This window comes from Periplaneta americana, chromosome 2 (assembly GCF_040183065.1).
Source record: "Periplaneta americana isolate PAMFEO1 chromosome 2, P.americana_PAMFEO1_priV1, whole genome shotgun sequence".
Lineage (NCBI taxonomy): Eukaryota > Metazoa > Arthropoda > Insecta > Blattodea > Blattidae > Periplaneta > Periplaneta americana.
The window spans coordinates 163,883,703-163,902,790 of record NC_091118.1 but is presented as its reverse complement, the minus strand read 5'-3'; the positions used below and the strand labels follow the sequence as shown (position 1 = coordinate 163,902,790).

The 19,088-nt window shown below is 34.8% G+C and overlaps 1 protein-coding gene across 2 annotated transcripts; it reads right to left on the bottom strand.

Annotated features, from left to right (window-relative positions):
- Positions 1–1,021: 1,021 nt before the first annotated feature.
- LOC138694754 (chromobox protein homolog 1-like) lies at positions 1,022–19,048 on the bottom strand. Of its 2 annotated transcripts, XM_069818774.1 has the most exons (6): positions 18,749–19,048; positions 18,041–18,155; positions 17,729–17,894; positions 8,731–8,899; positions 5,918–6,015; positions 1,022–4,291 (listed from the first exon to the last, which is right to left on the bottom strand). In XM_069818774.1, exons 2-6 carry the CDS (start codon positions 18,048–18,050, stop codon positions 4,138–4,140), a joined length of 597 nt encoding a protein of 198 aa, XP_069674875.1. In that variant the 5' UTR covers positions 18,051–18,155; positions 18,749–19,048; the 3' UTR covers positions 1,022–4,137. The 2 variants fall into 2 exon arrangements, with proteins under 2 accessions (XP_069674875.1, XP_069674876.1); XM_069818775.1 differs by lacking the exon at positions 18,041–18,155 and having other exon boundaries at positions 18,749–18,886.
- Between the last annotated feature and the right edge of the window lie 40 nt (positions 19,049–19,088).

The window sequence follows — 19,088 nt, the reverse complement described above, 5'->3', positions numbered from 1 at the left end:
TGAGGCAACTAGGCCAGAAGATAATGGGGTAGGATGGCCAGTTCCTTCCCCCCCCCCCATATACATATATATTTTACTTGGTCATTTAACAATGTTATAGCGTTGATGAAATTGGCGATAGTGAGATGGTATTTGACGAGATGAGGCCGAGGATTCGCCATAAATTACCCGATATTTGCCTTATAGTTGGAGAAAACCTCGGAAAAAATCCAAACAAGCAATCAGCCCAAGTGGGAATCGAACCCACACCCGAGCGCAACATTGGATCAGTAGGCAAGTATCTCAGCTGACTGAGCTACGCCGGTGGCTTTGTACTGTTCTTAGAGAGGATGGATGTCGTTAATACTCTTTGTTGTAATTCATCGAAAAAGGGGCAAGAATGTTCATGTTTACAATATCAACAAAATACCTCATACATTTTTGAGATAGAGTATTTTTTCATACATTCTACATAATAACTCAATGAAAAGAGAAAATCGTACCATACTCTTTGCCTGAATCTGTAAAAATTTCCTTTTGCATATAATAGACAAAACACCAGTCACTTACAATTCCCTTAAAAAGATTGTTACAGTAAGAGCCCCTTCAGACGAGGCCACTTTTAGAAGTGCTGCCACTTGTGAATAATGGATTTAAATGGAGGCCTTCAGACACAACCACATCACAGAATAGTAGCACTGCAGATGCTCTGAGTGGTTGGCTTTGCCACTGTTGTGGCCATTAAAAGTGGCGCTTCCCATCGCGATACATAGAATTAAATTGTAGGTTTCAAATGGGGCCACAGCCAGAATGCATTGTGTTCATGTGAGTTTAAACTACATAAATGAAAGCATTCATTATTCATGACGGTTTTTTAAATTTTCCAATTCACTGGTGCATCCTATGTTAAGATTCTCTGTTTTAGACTTAGTTTTTCTATAAACCTAATGGTTTTATGTCAAATACACAAGTCTCGTTATAAGGGCTTTCAATGTGATTTTATGTATGGGATAAAAAAAACTGGAGAAAGAAAACTCTGACATAAAAACTAGAATTTATTGTACAAATATGGGTTAATGTATAAGATACACAATGAAATATACTATATCTATTCGTAATATACATACAAGCTGCTATGAAATATATAACACAAATTAGACATGAAATGAAGAACTGGCAATATAAAGATGCAGCAATGTGAACTGTGCATGGGGTTTCACATTTTACTATGAGTAATTAGTAAGCAATGAAGTATTCCATGTATATGAATTTGAACTCCACATATTTCCTTTCTCCTCCTTTACTTTCAGATCTTATTTATTTACAATTTATATTTAAACATACTAGTTTATGTTAAAAATTAAACTGAAAATCGTGACAAGATACTTGCTAATCTATGTACTACAAGTTTTCTGACTGAAAAGGATAAAAGATGAAGTCACGATACTTATGAAATATGAAGTATGCACGCCTGACAACTTACGAAAATAAAGTTTCTTGAGGTAGGGTGCCTGACTTCATGTACTTTAATATTTGCAACTATTCTAGACGTTTTTAATGTTACATGTATGTTTGATATGATACAGTACAAATTTTACACTGCTCTAACTTCTCAAAATATGTCATTTGGGCATAATTTTTATATTCTACCAGGTATCTGTTACCAACATGGGACCAGGTTGAAGATTTTATATATTATCATCAACACACAAAATGAAAGTACATGTAAAGTAACCTGTCAAGTATATGTACATGTAAACTACCAAGTCAGGAGGAACAATATTTTGGAGTAAACTACACATGAAACCGATAGGAACTTAATAACAATTTTTACAAACTTAATTTTGTAGCTATAGTAACCAAATAAATTATTAAACTATACATAAGACGAATGCATATCGCCCCTGTTTTATAAAAAAAAAAGGGGGCTAAGTGACATTTTGGATCAAAATGAGCTATTTGCAGCAAAATATTCAACTGATTATTCTCTATGTTATGTAAAAAGGAGACAGTTGTATCTTACTTAATGACAAAGATAGTCGAGGGGACAACCAACACCTAAAAAAGTTTTTAATATGCAACAATTTTGTAGAAGGCAACTTCCACTTGTCCCCTTTTTACATATTGTTACTTCAAGCTGAGATTGTAGGAGACAACTACCACTTGGGTAGTTTTTTGTACGTCTGATTTAATTCTCAACTTAAAAATTCGATTATTTCTTCACACTAGAGTCAAGTACTGTTCAAATTTCACGAGAGGATCCCTGCAAGGGGAGTATGGTCCTTGCAGGGTAAGAGGAGAGAGTAAGCCAGTAACTCAAGTGTTCTTGAAGGAGCAGGAGGATGGGAGTGGTGTCATTGGCCGGCTGGGACAAACAAGGCTCAGTCAATGGCTGGCCGGTTCCATGTCGGGGATAGGTTATAAGAGTGGGGAAAAACTCGCATTCCTTGCTCAGATCTTCTCGTGAAATGCGGACAGCAAGCAGTGTTATGATCTGTTATTTAATTAGTATGGTTAGGTTCATTGTCATGAATATAATATTCTATTTATCTTAACCTGCAGTTAGAATATTCTCACGTAACACAGAAGTTGTATTTCATTAGCCTATACACATATGGTATTAGTAATATCCTGATATTACAAGGCATAAAAATTCTCTCTTATATGATTCAAAGTGAAGACTGCTGATTCTGGTAACGAAACCAGAGAATATCCAAATACATCTACTGTGAACAAGGGGGGGGGGGGGTAATAGCTTTCCTATGATCCAGGAGTGTTCTACTATGAACCAGGGCTGAAGTAGCTCTACCATAAATAGGGAGTGCAGCAACTTTATTGTGGAAATTGATAGTAACATATAACATTTTTGTATATTAGAATGTAAATCTCCAAGTTCTGGTACTGACTTTGAATATTTCTCCCCAAGTTATAAGCTATCTAGTGAAGAGCAAATTTGGGACAGTTCACATCTCAGTGATAATGGAACATCTGATAGTAGATCAACGAAAAAGTTGAAGAGAGTCAGAACATCCAATGTTAGTCGACATAAATATGCAACTGCAGAACACAATAGTGATTCATACAATGAAAATAATGACTAGGGAGACCAGTTAAGTTAATAAGACAGAGGTTAAACAAAAGAGAAGGTGCCGCAAGAAATTTAAAATAGCACATGCTATGGGAAACACAAACTCTGACACTAAGAGTGAACACATTTCGAGTGAGTCATCTACAGAAAATATTGTTTTGATCCTGAGAAACCTATGAAGCACCAAAAAGAAAACGAGCTGGAAATATCCGCAAAGTAAGGAAGGAATGTAGAAGCAATTAAATTGAAATTTTCTGACTTTGAGGACTGGCCAGCAAAGCAAAATTGTTTGTTTTCCAATAACCAAGCGAGAGTTTCAGGAAGAAGAATTCAATGGTCATTACTATCTGGTCTAAATTTTAAGGGATATTCTGAAAAAGTTGAAATCTGGTATAATTTTCAAAAAGAAAGGAAGCCATTAGAGTGGAGAGTGGAAAATGTAACACAAAGAAACAAATTACAGTCCATGAAAGTTCCAAAGGCATATCAGAAACAACACAACATTTCAGAAGTATCATGACTTACATACTTCGTGTAAATTATAATTCCTCGTGTAAATTATAATTCCAGCTAAGTATCAAGAGGAGTACACAAATATGTCACAGCAGATCGTGTGGAGGAAACAGACCTGAAGACAGTGACAATGAGTGAGATTGTGAATCATCAATCACGTTTTCTATATTATATCAGACATTTAACACTTTTGTTTGAAACTGTATTATGTAAAAAGTGTCCAATTGATTTATTTTCTCAAAAAAGAAAACATTAAATATACTAAAAACTATTAGTAAACTTTAAAATACGAAAGACGTCATTGTTGCAACTAAGAATAGTCGTTATTTTGTGTTAAAATTAATGATTTGTTGGTTGTCCCCTTTTTACAAAAGAGGGGCGATATTTAAAACCTGTTATTTTGGTTACAATAACTTACATATTCATTTGCTAAAAGAAGTGTAAGGAATGGAAAAAATCTATGAAATCCTACTTGACTGACTTGAGAAAGATATTAGAAGATAAATAACAAACAGTCCACAATCACTAAATGATTCCGCATTAGTGATATAAAACATTCATTCAGCTGTCTCTTTTGTGCTTGTTGTCTCCTCTTCATCATGACTTGATGTATGCCAAGTAAGCCGTTCCTCATAAAACTGGATCACAATTTGAGGACAGCGGCCATTGGCTTGTCTAGAAGGTACCAAGTCTGCTTCATCTGTTCCTTTCCTATTAAAAAAATACATCACTCTTTTCAAAACTGTGTTCATATTTGGTAACAAATGCAATCTGACATAATTAATTGATTTGTTAACATACATTATTTATTCTAAAATATCTGTGATCTCTCTTGTTTAAAAAAATAGAAATTTGGTTTGTATGTTTTTTTCTTTTGCAATTAAATTAAGATCATTGGCGGTATTCTGATCAAACATGCAATATTGACAGGCACAGTAACAGAATATTTGATATCTTATTAACCCGGTGCAGCTTGTACATATATTCCTAGCATAAATGCTTGCTCCGGGTCTGTCAGACCTAATCTAGTATACATAAAAAATAATGACGATCTTGAGGTTATTATACAGTCTTCCTTTTTTGGTAAATGAGAGTTTAACTGTTTTTACATACAATGTGTCCGCACACTCATTCCGCAGCGAGAAGAGACACTCGATCTCCTAGCGGGAAGTTTTAAGTTGGCAGCAAAATCATTCACACATGTTCAGTGTTGACCTTTGAGTGGAGTTAGTGGGGTAGAGTAACATATCGGAATCTACTGTAACAGTATTGCCAACAGTCGACAGTGAATCCCACCTACCAACATAACTGCAGCCCCTAGCGTATACATTGCCTTCTCCTCACTGCAGAGTTTGCGGATGCACTGTAGTAACGTAGAACACGTAAACTATTTGCTCTGGGTCTCAGAGATCCAGCGCAAGCTCTGCCGGGTTAACTACAGTATTAGGCTACATCAAATATAAAATATCGGAGATGGATTTTCAATAACTGTTACACTATGATACTGTTGATACTTCTGAATTGATAATTTCAGTAAAGGAATTTAATTTACTTTGGATACTATTATTTTTAGTAATACCGGTAGCAGTCTATTATATTCAGGTTGTTTGAAAAACAAAGAAACTTCGTTCCTGATGTATGTTCTGGCATTCATAAATACAGTATCACCAAAAAGAGAAATTATGCAAATGTCTTAGGCCAATAGACTGAGAGGTAAATTGATATCTTCAGCAAGAAAAAAAAAAAAAAAATCAATTTATTTTAGTAATATCATTCTGTTATATCAAAGTCGCTTGGAGAATTTCAAAACTTCACCACGTTTTATTCCATAGATTAGTTTTGTTCAGACAAATAGCAATTTATAAAATGAGAGAGTAATTTTTTTTATACATGAGTGGATAGTCCACAGCATGGTGCATCCTTGCATTGTGGATAGAGGAGATAGCCTTTAGATGTAGAGGACAGCTGCGAATATATTGAATAAGCAGTTGCAGAATACAGTGGGGAAGGAGGAACGAGAGAGACATACCTAGTTCAAAACAGGAGAAAGATGAATCTCTTGTTTCCAATAACAATCGGGCAAATGGGCAAGACTAGAATGAGCGAAAATTAATGTTCACCGAACCAGAATGTACATTCTTTTAGTCACACAATTTGTACTTTTCCATACATATAATACAGGAACTATTATTACTACCTTAAAATTATCTAGCTATGTATTTCGCACAGCAAATAAAAATTTGCATATTGTGGTACTAAGATAACAAAGCAATGTAAAAATGTTGCCACTAAAATTCTTGTAACAAGTTTTCAAGATATAAAATAGCTTTAACTTACCATTTCATCAGAAACATGAGTTCTCCACTTGAGTCTGTTGCTCCAATAATTTTCTCAGGTTCTAAACCACGGTCAAATCCCCTTGGTTTGTTGTCTTCCTACAAGAGGGGGGAAAAAAAAATAATTGCATAACAATACAACAGAAATTATATTATTAGTATTACAGTGATTATATGTACAATCCTTCATTATTACAAAAGCAACTTTCTAACAACCTTCTCTAAGCTCATAACATGCCTTTTTTCCATCCCATTAACTTCTCATCTTGTTGTGTAGGTCTACTTTTTTTTTTTAATTCTTAATTAGAAATGCTACCTCTGACTGAGATTCTGGCTGATATGCACATCTATTGTCAGGCAGTACATCTCACTTGACAGTGTGTGTCAGAGGAAGAACAATTGTTTGCATACATCTGAAGTTTGATTAGTGTAATATGTAGCGAATCAGCGATGTATGCAATAGAGGGGAAAAAGAACTGGCCACCCTATTCCATTATCTCCTTGCTCAGTTGCCTCTTGAGTGATATCTTTTGGTGTCACCTATGAGGTTTAGACCTGTCTTCGGACAGCTGATTAAACAACAACAACTAGGCATGCAACATTTTCTCACCTGTCCAGACCAATATAATATATAGTAACTAGTCTTAATAAAAAAACAAAATATAAATTATGCAAAAATGTATGCAAGGGAAATGACTAAACCATTAATAAGGCATACAACACTGTATCACAACTTAAAGCTCTCAAAATGATGAAAGAATCAACTTCTGATAGCAATGTAACGTCTATTTTGAACTTCCTCCTATCCACTACTACAATCAGCCAGCCAGTAGAAACTGAATGTGTCATTTGTCTTTCCGGTACCACAAGGGAAATGAAGATGACATTGCCACGCAGAACTTTAACTCAGTTGTCATCATATTGTAAACATTTCCTTCCACGCTTATCAGTAATTAAAACAAAATTTATGTCTGCTGCTTCCCTGCTGCCTGCCTACAGGGGAAGGGAGGAGGAATGCTGCTAGCTGCAATTCCACAGCCTGGTTCTGTATCTAACATGTGCTTCATTAGAGATGTCAGAAGTCTATTCTTTTGTCTATGATGTTCTAATAACCAGTAAATTGATTTTGTAATGAAAATGTAAATTATATTCATTATCAAAAAATTAATGAACTGTGCACTACAAATAAGTGCATCATCGATATAAGTCAAGACATTATCAATCACACTAACATATGCGATTAAATTGATCAAGTTTATTTTAATACTGTTTTTTTTTTTTCTTTTTGCAGACTAGTGTTCACTGAAAAAAATTACTTCCCTTATATTTGTTTTTATTTGTTCAACAGTATAGGTGCGGAAATTTGTAGAAGTTACATTAACAGTCGTGCACCAAAGAAGTCACGCACCATAACTAATTTTCTGCAATTTTTTTTTAACTAATGGTGGGTACTTGACTTACGTCATTCACCCATATGAAGCCAGTTATGTAGACCAATTTACCGACAGAGTCGTTACCCAGAGTGTGCCATAGGAGACTGGTCTACGCTACACCCACGATGAGACGATTATAGAGATTTGTTGAGATGCCACAGGGGAACTGGAGTTCCTGGAGAAAACTCCTGTGTTATCTGGACCATGGCCTAGACCAACACAAGTTATAAATCGGGGGTACACTGGGGATCGAACCCAGGTCCACAGGATTATAAATCCAGCGCTCTAGCCACTAGACCCCCGTGGCAGCTTATTTTTTTGCAGATTAGAGGACAATAGAAAAGCATACCAGCTCTATTTACAAAGGTCTGAGGAATAGAATACAACTGACAGTCACATATATACAAAAAACTTAATTTACATAATTCGAAATTTTCTCGGGCTTCCAGCCAGGTCATAAGATGAACATCCCCGAAACGTCGGTGGATCACCAACTTATGACCTGGCTGGAAGCCCGAGAAAATTTCGAATTATCACGTCGCCAGGAAAGCTTCAGTAGTTATTTTAATTTACATAGTTATGTCAATTGTTTTACAATTATGTTTGTTATTTTCTAATGACAGACTGCTGGGTTCTGGGCCATCAGTCTTCTGGCTTCCCAATATAACTTGGTCAAATTTCCTGGAGGCCGCAGATAGATAAGTTTTCTGCATTTGATAAGGTGAACCCTGTTCATAATTGCTTTCTCTTGAGCGCATATGGTGCAGATACTGGAATTACAAATGCCTATTTTGTGCAATGTGGGTAGCGAGACAATCATAACCAGTGTTTAGGCGAAAAATAGTTGTAGACTCTCGTCTTGATTTTTGTTCTCTTCCCATGTAGTTTGTATGTTATTCCAGATCTTGTTTAAGCACGAAAGTGTTTCTTTAAAGAATTTTCCTTTGTTTTGCATCTTATTTGTTTTTTTTTGGTGAACTCAATGTTCAGAAGTGTTTTGTTTCGAATAATTTTGGTTCCTTTTTTTGCCAAGAGATCTGCCTTCTCATTTCCTTCAATTTACTGTATGTGATGGAACCCACTGGAAACTGATTTGTTTTCCTAAAGTGGACTTTATGTTGTCAGCAAAAAGCTGGATACATTAAGAAGATTGATTGACTGATAATTTATAGTGGGAATGTTTATCTGAAGCTAATGCCTGGATTGCTGACTGTGAGTCAATCAATTATATCAAAGGTTAAACATAACAAGTTTAAAGGATTGCAATACTTTCACCTTACTTTATAACAAAACAATGAAACACTTACATGTATGAACTGAAGTAATCTGTATAGAAGTTTAAATTGTAATGAATATTGCTTAAAGTCAATGAAATACTTACCTCAACATGTTTCTTTTTATTAGGATTTGGTTTCTTATCATCAGGGGCACCAGGTTTTCTTTTCCTTTCATCTTTTTTTGCTGCTTCTTTTTTCTTCCTGTTTTCCTCATATTCTGATATGAGGTCTGGACAATCAAGGTTTTCTTCAGGCTCCCAAGTGTTGTCTTCACTAATAAGAGAAGAATGACGTAAATATATATCGAATACCACATGAAAGCTGTAATTCATGTATATTTATTGAGATTTACACTTAATAATGATGAAAACCTCGCGTCATTAATTTAAGAATATTAGTATTTTGACACTCTAAGTTACGAATGTAACTCGTCAAAAAAATATTCAAGTTAAATTCAAAGACACTGTGATTTATCTTCTCTCACATACAGCAAAATTTTAACTGTATATCATTATTAATGTTTCTGTAATATCAAAGAAAGCAGGAATTTAAATGACACCAATACAAAGATATTCTACAATACAGCTGAGCATAGCAACTATGTCCAGTTAGCCTCTCAGTCAGAATATATATCTTCATCTCATACAGGGTGTCTTGTGATCTTTTAGCTCAGCTAGTCGGGAATGAGTCATGGTAATGGCCGTAGTTGAAGCATGCTGACTGCCAGGCTATGGTCAGTGTGCTTCTAAACTTGTGATAAGATATATTTCTTTTCTGTTTGCTAATTATGATTATCAATGGAATATCAAATCCAGTGTCCAAAAACGAATGTTTATTAATAACACATTTAAAAAATACAGGCTGTAAAGAAGAGTACGAAGAAAGTTTCGTAGGAAGTATCCAAATTTCCCAGTGCCATGCTGGGCAACAATTCGTAATGTACCAAGAAAATTTCACACCACAAGTTCCATTGGAAGAATTGAAAGAAAGCATTAAAGGCTGGAGATTTACGCCATTTCACGTGAAAAACTTCACAATGTCAAAGAACATTCTTAGAAGGTACGGACACTGATGGCTGATGATTTCGAGCATACTTTCTGTCTCTGTACATAAATTTTTCATAACTACAGAGTGTTCAACCCAGGTCTGGTCCGATAAAGCAAATGTATGCATGACAAGTAGTGCACAGAGTAGATGTGAAGACAGCGGCAATTTCGATCTGTATAGTCAAGCAAATTCTCTCTAAATTGCCTACACGTAGCTTGACTTGAGCCCGTTTTCACTTGTGTCATATTTATTCTAGTGTGAATTTTCGGTGGCTATCTCAATGGTCTAGCAATCTAAATGCACACACCCTGATATTAATATTGGAAGAACACTAAAAGTGACATCTTGATCTTCAAGAGACACTGCATACATGCACATTACATAGCCTTGAGGTGGCTTGATATCAGCTGTCTGTGATTCAGTCCTCTCAGACCAAATCCAAAAGTTAAATGCTCTGTAATATTCTGTATCTTTAAGTCAATTTATTAAGGAATAATGATGCACATGAAATACAATAATTTTAGTAAAAAAATTAATGGACTTTTATTTCAAATCAACAAAAACATATAATGGTGATTCACTCCAAATCAATTCAGAGAATTTTTACGACTTTTTCTATTACATTGAATAAACCAACAAATAAAATAACATAATTTCCATCGTTTCCCCAGAAAAATTATTAAAATTGAAGATCTCGACAGTAAAAATAGTGATAATACTCAAAACTGAGATTTGCAATTTTCTGGTTGTAAAGTATCTATAAGCCATATTTTCTTGCATTTGGTTAAAGAATTATGTGAATATGTTAAAAGATAATAGGAATATACTGCTTGCAAATATGACAATCCTCTTGTGTTTGAGTAAAAAGTGTGGACTGTATTATTTGTGTGTTATCATTATTTACACTCTAGGTTTTCAATTAGGTCTATTTCTATCAGGGGCATATTTTGCGGGCTACCGGCTCACAGTGGTTCATTTTCCCAATTTCTTGGCCAAAACCTCTGGAGATGTTTGAATTAATTTGAACGTAACAAAGTTGAAACAAATCATAAAAGTAACATAATTAAGAATTAAATATCGAGTAAATTCACATAAATAGCTACAGTACATGCTTTTTTGCGTGGATGATCATTTCATTGCTTCTTGGGATATTCAAAGTTATAGTCTATTTTATCTATATACATAAATCTATATATAATGTGTGTATAGTACAGTAATTATTTCATTCGCTAGCATCCTAGTCTGCGGAGGTAAGGGAGTCATCTTTATCAGAGGCCTGAGTGGACACACCTAAATGTGTAGATGCATCTGGGGCTGACAGAAGTGACATTACATCTGCAGACAAATGCTTCAGTTTCTTTCTTGGGACTTTCAATATTCTTTATGAAGTATGGTCCAACAATGCCTGCAGATCAGTTTCAGCAGACTTTTCTGTTATTTGAATGGCATTGGTATCGGAACAGCATGTCTTTTGTGCTTCTAGCACCCTTCTGTATTGCTGGAAAATGTAGGCGATGGATTTTTAGTCTCGGACCTAATCAGGTTATAATGGAATTTTGTTAATTTAACTTCAACTAAAATGGACAATGCTCTGAACTTAATTTATCAGCTTTTCTGCATGTTGACGTACTGATTGGTGTTGAAAATTGTACGTCTTTTATTGCAGCAGCAGCAGTAGTAACAATCTCTCCTGCTTCACGAAGACTCATTTGTGTGGCATATGCGAGTTCGAAGGACCTATGTTTTGTCTTAATCCCTGTGCTTTTCGTCTTTTAAAACGTTCACCACTTTACTAAATTCTAGTAATGGGCGTTCGACACTCTATTGCGTTTCAGTAACGCATATTGGAAAACTCGCAGATTTTCAAGCCATTTCGTATTCTGTGGTAGGAATCTTTCAACTGTCCTATTTGACCATTGCCATTTGGTTCTAAAATTATATATTAAATGTTTTAACACATTCTTTAGTTCAGCGGATGATGTTGCAGGGGAATCGGTTATGATTCTAATGCGTTCTCTTAAATAATCATACTTTTCTTCAAAATTAGATGATGAACGTTCCTGTAGTATAGTAAACAATTCACGTCTAGTGAGGTTTTGTGATGACTTTCATATCCTAAAAGGAATTACAGAAATAATTCAAATTTTAATAAATTGATGAAGGATTAATTTACGATACAACAATTTTTTGTGGCAACGTATTTTATAGGTAAGCAAAATGAAATAATGCACAAGAAAGCTAGAGGTTTCACCTATTCTTCGACATTGGAACCAAGTCTCTCGACATATTTCTCCTATCGTGACACGTTTCAGTACACCTCGTTCATAAAACTTTTTTTTGGGCGTAAGCCTATAGCTACCTGTGCTCGACCGATTTCACTTCTTCATCCGAACCGAAGCGTTGTCCTCCTAGCAATTTCTTCATTGATCCGAAGAGGTGAAAGTCAGACGATGCAAGGTCTGGACTGTAGTGTGGGTGATTGCCGCCTTAATGATGCCTCTGATATTGGGTGGTGTTGCAGCAGTCACTGGTCGGCCGGAACGTGCTTTGTCGGCGACAGAATTCTTCGAAGAACTTGCACCACCTGGAGATGTTGCTATGGTCCAGACAATCAAGCGCCATAAACCTCCAATATTTCCCTGTGGATTTCACTCGATTTTTTTGTTTTTCGCAAAAAAAATGGACTACACCTCGCTGCCCTTCACAAGTGAATGATGGTAGAAAACGCGTAATTTTTACTCAGTAGTTACAGCTTGTTTAGCCAGGGTGACATCCAATCGAATCATTGCTGTATGTAGTGCAAGATTCAAACTAACTACCTCCCAAATTTGAACGTCCTAACCAAAATAGTATTCCATTAAATAATTGTTGTGTGTTACTTTCCGATCCTTCCTTGTATTACAACGCAAAGACGCAGTGCGCACTTCAAAACTAAATTCGAGCTAGTGGGCCCAGTGGCAGTTTGGGGCAGACTTTCTTTATTGGTAGATGAAAAGCATCCCCATAGGTATGATTTGTAATGAGTAACTTGACAGGACCTCGCAGGACCGATAACTTTTAACCTCCGTGAATCTGCCGCTTTCACATTTTCAACCACAATCAACATGACTATATTATTTAATATATAAATGCCGTTAGTTAATTAAGTAATAAATTAAAACTATGTTAAAATATTCTACACATCTCCAGGAATCGAATCCATGCTTCAGCTTTTATTTTCACACTTATACCACTTATTTATAACACTTCAAAAACTACCTTTCTTTCACCACGCAAACTCAGCAACTGCATTGTTCAAGAGAGACGCATTTTCAGCCATGTATTTACAAGCACAGGACTGGAGATGGGAGATAAGATATACGATGTCTACATGTCCTGTCCTTCCTCTTCAACTTCAGACAACAAATAATCCTCTCCTATATGTTTCAGTTTTGGGGTTTTGGCCAGGAATTCGGGAAAATGAACCACTGTGCGGCGGCAGCCCAAGGAAATTACAAAAGAAAAAGTTTATAATATAACATAATGTAATAATTTTGTATTATTAGTTTTACCATAGTAATTAAAATTAAAGTAATTGTTAGATATATTTTGTGTAATAATAGGGTCAGCGGTAGCCCAAACCCTTTAACCAGTATACGCCTCTGATTTCTACACTTGGTTGTAATTTAATGTCGAAGTTCCATTAATCTGGGCACAAAAAAACTCATTGTCTTTACAGAACACTACATGCCCTTCCAGCTTTTGAGAGGTTATTAAATGAGGAAATGGAAGACAAAATAGTGAGGAGGATGGAATTAGCGAGAAAGAAGAGTGCTAAAAAATGAGTGCAAGAAAGTTAGGGGTATCAAAAGTGATAGAACAGGAATAGAGAAGAAAGTGTTAAGTATAAGAAGATAATGTAAGAATGTAGTAAGATAGACAAACAAACAATGAATAAAAGAAAGTTTAAAGTGAAAGAACATCTTGAACAATAATTGTGAAGTGGATGAGAGAGAAATTGGAAGTGTAATTAAGTGATTTAGATATTTCATGTTTTTCAATGTTGTGGCTTGGGAGTAGTATGAGGGGTACTATAACTGTAGGAGTAATATTTCTATATGGAAAGAGATAATAAAAGAGGAAATTTAGGAGTGAAGTGAAGAGAAGGAGATAAATACGTAAATAAACAGAGGATAAAATAGTAGGAAAGAAAAATTAGTGATGTAAGTGTTGTAAAATAGAGAAAAGGAAAATGTGAATGAATGAATGAATGAACGAATGAATGAATGAATGAAGCTACTGTGTTCCATGAAGGGCTAGGACCTCCTACAGGAGGGGAAACTTGGTTGGTGTGGTTCACATGATGAGCTATGTAAACAATTAATTTAGGAGAAAATAGCTGGAAAAGAATGATTAAGAGTGGGTAGATTTGACAGTAGAGAAGAAAGTAAATACATAATGTGAATTATTAAGGAAAGGAATATGCAATATTTAATAGGAAACTGAGAAATGGAAGGGAGACAGTCTACGTATGAGCACAGTCTAGTATATACAGTCACGAAGTTCAATACGTAGTAAATATGCATCCATAGATAGTCGCTAACCACTAGGATCGCTAGTATTGCCTCATTACAGACAATGCGAAATAGTACCGGCACAGTCTATTGTTCCTAGCACCCTCACAACTCAAGCTTCGTGACTGTATATACTAGACTGTGGTATGAGAGAGAATAGAAAAGGATAGATAGGGAAGGATAAACAGCAATTCAGTTAAAACAGAAATATTGGAAAGCAAGAGGTCAAATGACTTTGTCAAACGCCTGGTATTAGAAAACAACAACAACATATATATATATATTTGTATACTAGTGGCTTGTGCAGCAAATGCTGCAAACTAAGTTCAAATACAATTTTTTCAGATTTATTTTCAATGAAGAATACCACATATTTTGAAAGTTCTGTTATTTGGTTCCATAGTAAGGAAACATATGCCTCTGAATGTTTTTTATGCTAAATACTTTTTCTTGACCCTATCCATCTTAAGTTCTTAAGTTTCAATGCCAAAACGCAAGTAACAATGTCAGGATAATCAGTGTTTTTTTTTTATATGACAGTAAAGGAGTAGCTATTTCACGTCATTGTGGATTGTAGGTGAGAGTTAAGAAAATATCAGGTTTGCCATGCTTTCCAACAATAGACATAGCATCATGGTATAGCTGCTGCATGTTTCGTGAACTACAATACCTTAAAATGTAGAGGGCAAAATCGCATTTTTTCTGCTAAGAGGTCTTGCTGAATTGATTGGGAGACTACAAAATCTTGTAGGCTTCTTATTTTATTAGTAAGTAATACTTTTTGGTCTTCCCTAGGAATTGTCATTTTTTCGCTTCCTCCAGACAATATTGATCTACCAAATATTGCAGGATTAACTTGTGTGACTAATGATTGTATGTTAGCATAAGTTGAATCAATGATGTAAGTTATATATTATCCCATATATTTTCACCAGTATAGGCTGTTACATTTCACTTGACAATATGTATCAGAGGAAGAACAAATTGTCTGTATGCATCTGAAATCTGATCAGTGTAATATGTAGCTAATCGGCGATGTATGCAATGGAGGGGGAAAGGAACTGGCCACCCTAACCCATTATCTCCTGGCCTAGATGCCATGTCAGTATCACTTGTGAGGTTCAGACCTGTCTTCGGACAGTTGACTAGACAAAAACAACAGGCTTTTGTAAGGAATCTAATGCTGAGGTGTGGAAAATGAGGCAAATGCTATATCAGAGTTGTAGAATCTTACATGCGCCCTGAATAAAATTGTTCATCGTAAATCATTAGAAGTTTCAGTGTTTCATTCGCTGCTGGTTGTGAGAAATAAACTCATCACGGCAGCAAGAAGTGAAATGATCGGCTATTCTCCCTACAACAAAATGATATGCTTGGAAGCGATCACAAATCTAGTCAATTAAATGAAAAGAATATTGAATTAATTTTTATGTAGTTTAAAGACGCAGCTAAAATAGGAAGCCTGATTCAATTACTAATGACTCTTCCATAGCTACTTAGGAATATTTGAGAATCACGCATATAAATATCTATACCATACCACCATTAAATATATGAAAAAAGATCACACCATTTGATTAATAACTAAAAAAAATATTTCATTTTTAATAACGATAAGTTACTGTTATCTTAGGCTACATAAGTTTTGTAATTTTCAGTAACATACAGTATATACTGTATAATATATAGCCGTTACTCAGTAAATTATAGAAATGAAGATCTAATTTAAGATATTCTCTACGTCTACTTATATAATCCCAAAAGAATACACTGATAGCATTATTGTGTATAATTAGTGACAAATACATCATGGCATTAACTACAATATATCATTTTTAATGGTAATAATGTCATCAAACATTCTTAAGTTTTGTAGTTTTTAATATCCAATACATAATAATAATAATAATAATAATAATAATAATAATAATAATAATAATAATAATAATAATAATAATAATAATTCTTTATTTATACTGGCAGAGTTAAGGCCATAGGGCCTTTCTTACACTCTACCAGGTCACAAAGTATACAAGCAGTTAAAATTTATAAAATACATAGCTGTACTCAGAAAATTACACACGAATCAGACCTGCAAATTATTTTTAACATGTCTCAGAGTTTTTAATAACCAATATAGAAGAAAAAAAAATACACAAATGAAGATCGACATATTGGCATTATATCAGAGAATCTCAGTCTAAAGAACTCAGCATTAGTTAACAACAACAACACAATTAAGAAGTTGTGTAGGCCTGTAATTATTGTACCTTATGATTGCAAGAACATCACACAGACAAAGAAAAGAAGATAAGAGATGAGATAAATTTAGAGGAAAGGGAAGATGATAAGACAGTTCAGGGAGTAGAATATGCGACACCTAGTAAACAAACTTTTATTCTTACCTGTAGTTGTTCCTCACAGATGGCTCCCCCTCCCTATTATCTCCTCTGAAGGAGGCCCGTCAGTAATTTCAGGGATGGGGCTTAAGATGGTTTAATTTCTTTGAAGTTATAACTCCTATTCCTATTAGTTTCTCATGGACGGTAATGGTTGCCATTAATGTTCATGACCATACAACAATGTCATAAGAGGATTTGCGCACACAATATTCTTTCTCGTAATTATATACCTTCTTTTTTTATGTATGTATGTATTTACACTGCAAATGGTTATATACCCGGTGGCAGTGGTAACTAATTACACACAATAATAAACACAATTAATAAAAAATACAATTAATAATAATAATAATAATAATAATAATAATAATAATAATAATAATCTTTTGGACTAGCTCTAGCGGAATGTTGCCTGAACCATCATGCATTCGATAATGGGAACATCCTCCGTATTGAAACAATATTACGGAAAGGAAACTGGTGTACATAAAGTAGACATGGTATTTCTTTACAATTACGTTACCACGCTAAGGTACAAATGTATTTACCTACTTGGCTTCTAGTTCAGTCTTATGTACTATAAACAAAAGAAAAATTTAGTATAATGATACTTATTTCACACCGAAATTGCCGTGAAAGTGTGCGCTGGCTGAGAGGTGCGGGCAGGCAGGTTCGCTCTGTCGAGATGAAAGGTACAGGCAGTAGGGACAGACAGCACATGCATCTCATTTCAGTGCGTTTCCATACTGATCACTGATAAAAAAGCAAGTTTTCGTATAGCCAAGTCACAACTGTCCAAGAATGTGCCCTTTCTTCCAAGCATACCAAAAACCTAAACTAACCTGTCACTGATTCGACTTTCGAAAACTCCCTTTTTCTCTGTGATCGGAAAGGAAACGCAAGGAAATGAGATTGGAGTTTATCCCGAAATTGGTATCAGCACTCAACTTTTCTTAAGTTTACGGTACATATGACTCGACTAGAAGCCAAATAGGTAAATACATTTTTACTGTAACGTGGTAACGCAAATGTAAAGAAATGCTGTAGACATTTACCTAAAATTTTATCACTTCACAAAATTCTGAAGGCGGACAACTTACTTAGAATAGCCTTTCCATTTCAGCAAGTATTCTACTCTGCCATTTCGAATCCTCCTGTCCAGGACCTTCTCCACTGAATATTCCTCTTCTTCTGCTTCTCCACCTTCTGCACCAGGAGTAGAATCCTTATCTTTCGTTTTTCGGCTCATGCTGCTAGGACCTTCCACTAATACAATACACATGATTAAATAGTTAATGTTATTAGATATACCTAGTAAGCAAATAAGTAACTAGTTAGTATAAAATTCAAAGTACCATTAGGACAAACTAAGTATTCCATATATAAATTGTTTAAAACATTCCTCAACTTACATTTTGACATTTTGTTGAGGTTGATATTGTGTCACTATAAATCTGATAAAATGTTTAGTTGTTATCAGTAATTCCTGACAAGTCACTCTGCAATGTAATTAGTAAATAATCGCCTCTGTAAAATAAAAGAAAGTTTCTTCCAGTTGATGCTACAGGCTATAATCACGAATAATAAGGTTAATTCTACAATTTCATGCAATTACACTCATTTACAATTTGGTTAAAATTGTAGAAACGATACCAAAATATTGCCGACAATCTTCGCCAAAGCGGGTTCAAAGTTGTAACCCGCTTTGGCGTTGTATTTTTGGTCCAGGGAAAATAACTTGTCTTTTACGAAAATACACGCAGCGACCATTAATTATTTACAGAATTGGCGGAGTTCACCCAAAAATTTAAAATGCATTTAGGCCTACACACAAAACTCGAACGCTATCCCAATTAGAAGTCAGCGTTATTAAACGTAAGGAGCCTATAACCAATTAAATTTTATATCACAATCACAATTTTTTTGTGATTTCGTGTTAATTATTCATGCAGGCATTCCTATTATAATCAGCATGTAAACAAATGTGTTAAGTTCAGCAGTATTACAATCATGGAACGCTCACACATGCGTCAGTTTCGAATTTAGTGCTCGAAAATATCCTAAATTCTATTTGCAAACATTGCATTATACTCAATAGCTCGCGATTAATAAAATCGTACCTCTAAATTTTAGTGTTATGCTTATTTAATGAAAAACACCAAAAATGTCACTTATGTATATACTCCGTAGCAGTTGGCGGGATATAGCTCTATAAAATTCCGTAATCTAGCATAGCGGCATGAGTTATATGATGTTGCCAACATTACATTTGCGTGATTTCTCCAAAAGTTGACATGTTACTTCACAAATGCAGTGGAATTCTAAAACATAAATAATTTAATGTATATGGATATTTAACTAACTAATTATCGGAATACGACTCAGCAACTGTAATCAATAATAGAAACTTAGGTTTAGGAAATTTCTTTAATGACATTCTGTACTCATCTCTTCTAACTA

Coding starts and splice junctions, on each gene's coding strand:
- LOC138694754 (XM_069818774.1), bottom strand. Junction 8,900..17,728: donor AAATGGAAAGGCTATTCTAA/GTAAGTTGTCCG, acceptor TTCTCTTATTAG/TGAAGACAACACTTGGGAGC. Junction 4,292..5,917: donor CTCATGTTTCTGATGAAATG/GTAAGTTAAAGC, acceptor TTTTTTTAATAG/GAAAGGAACAGATGAAGCAG.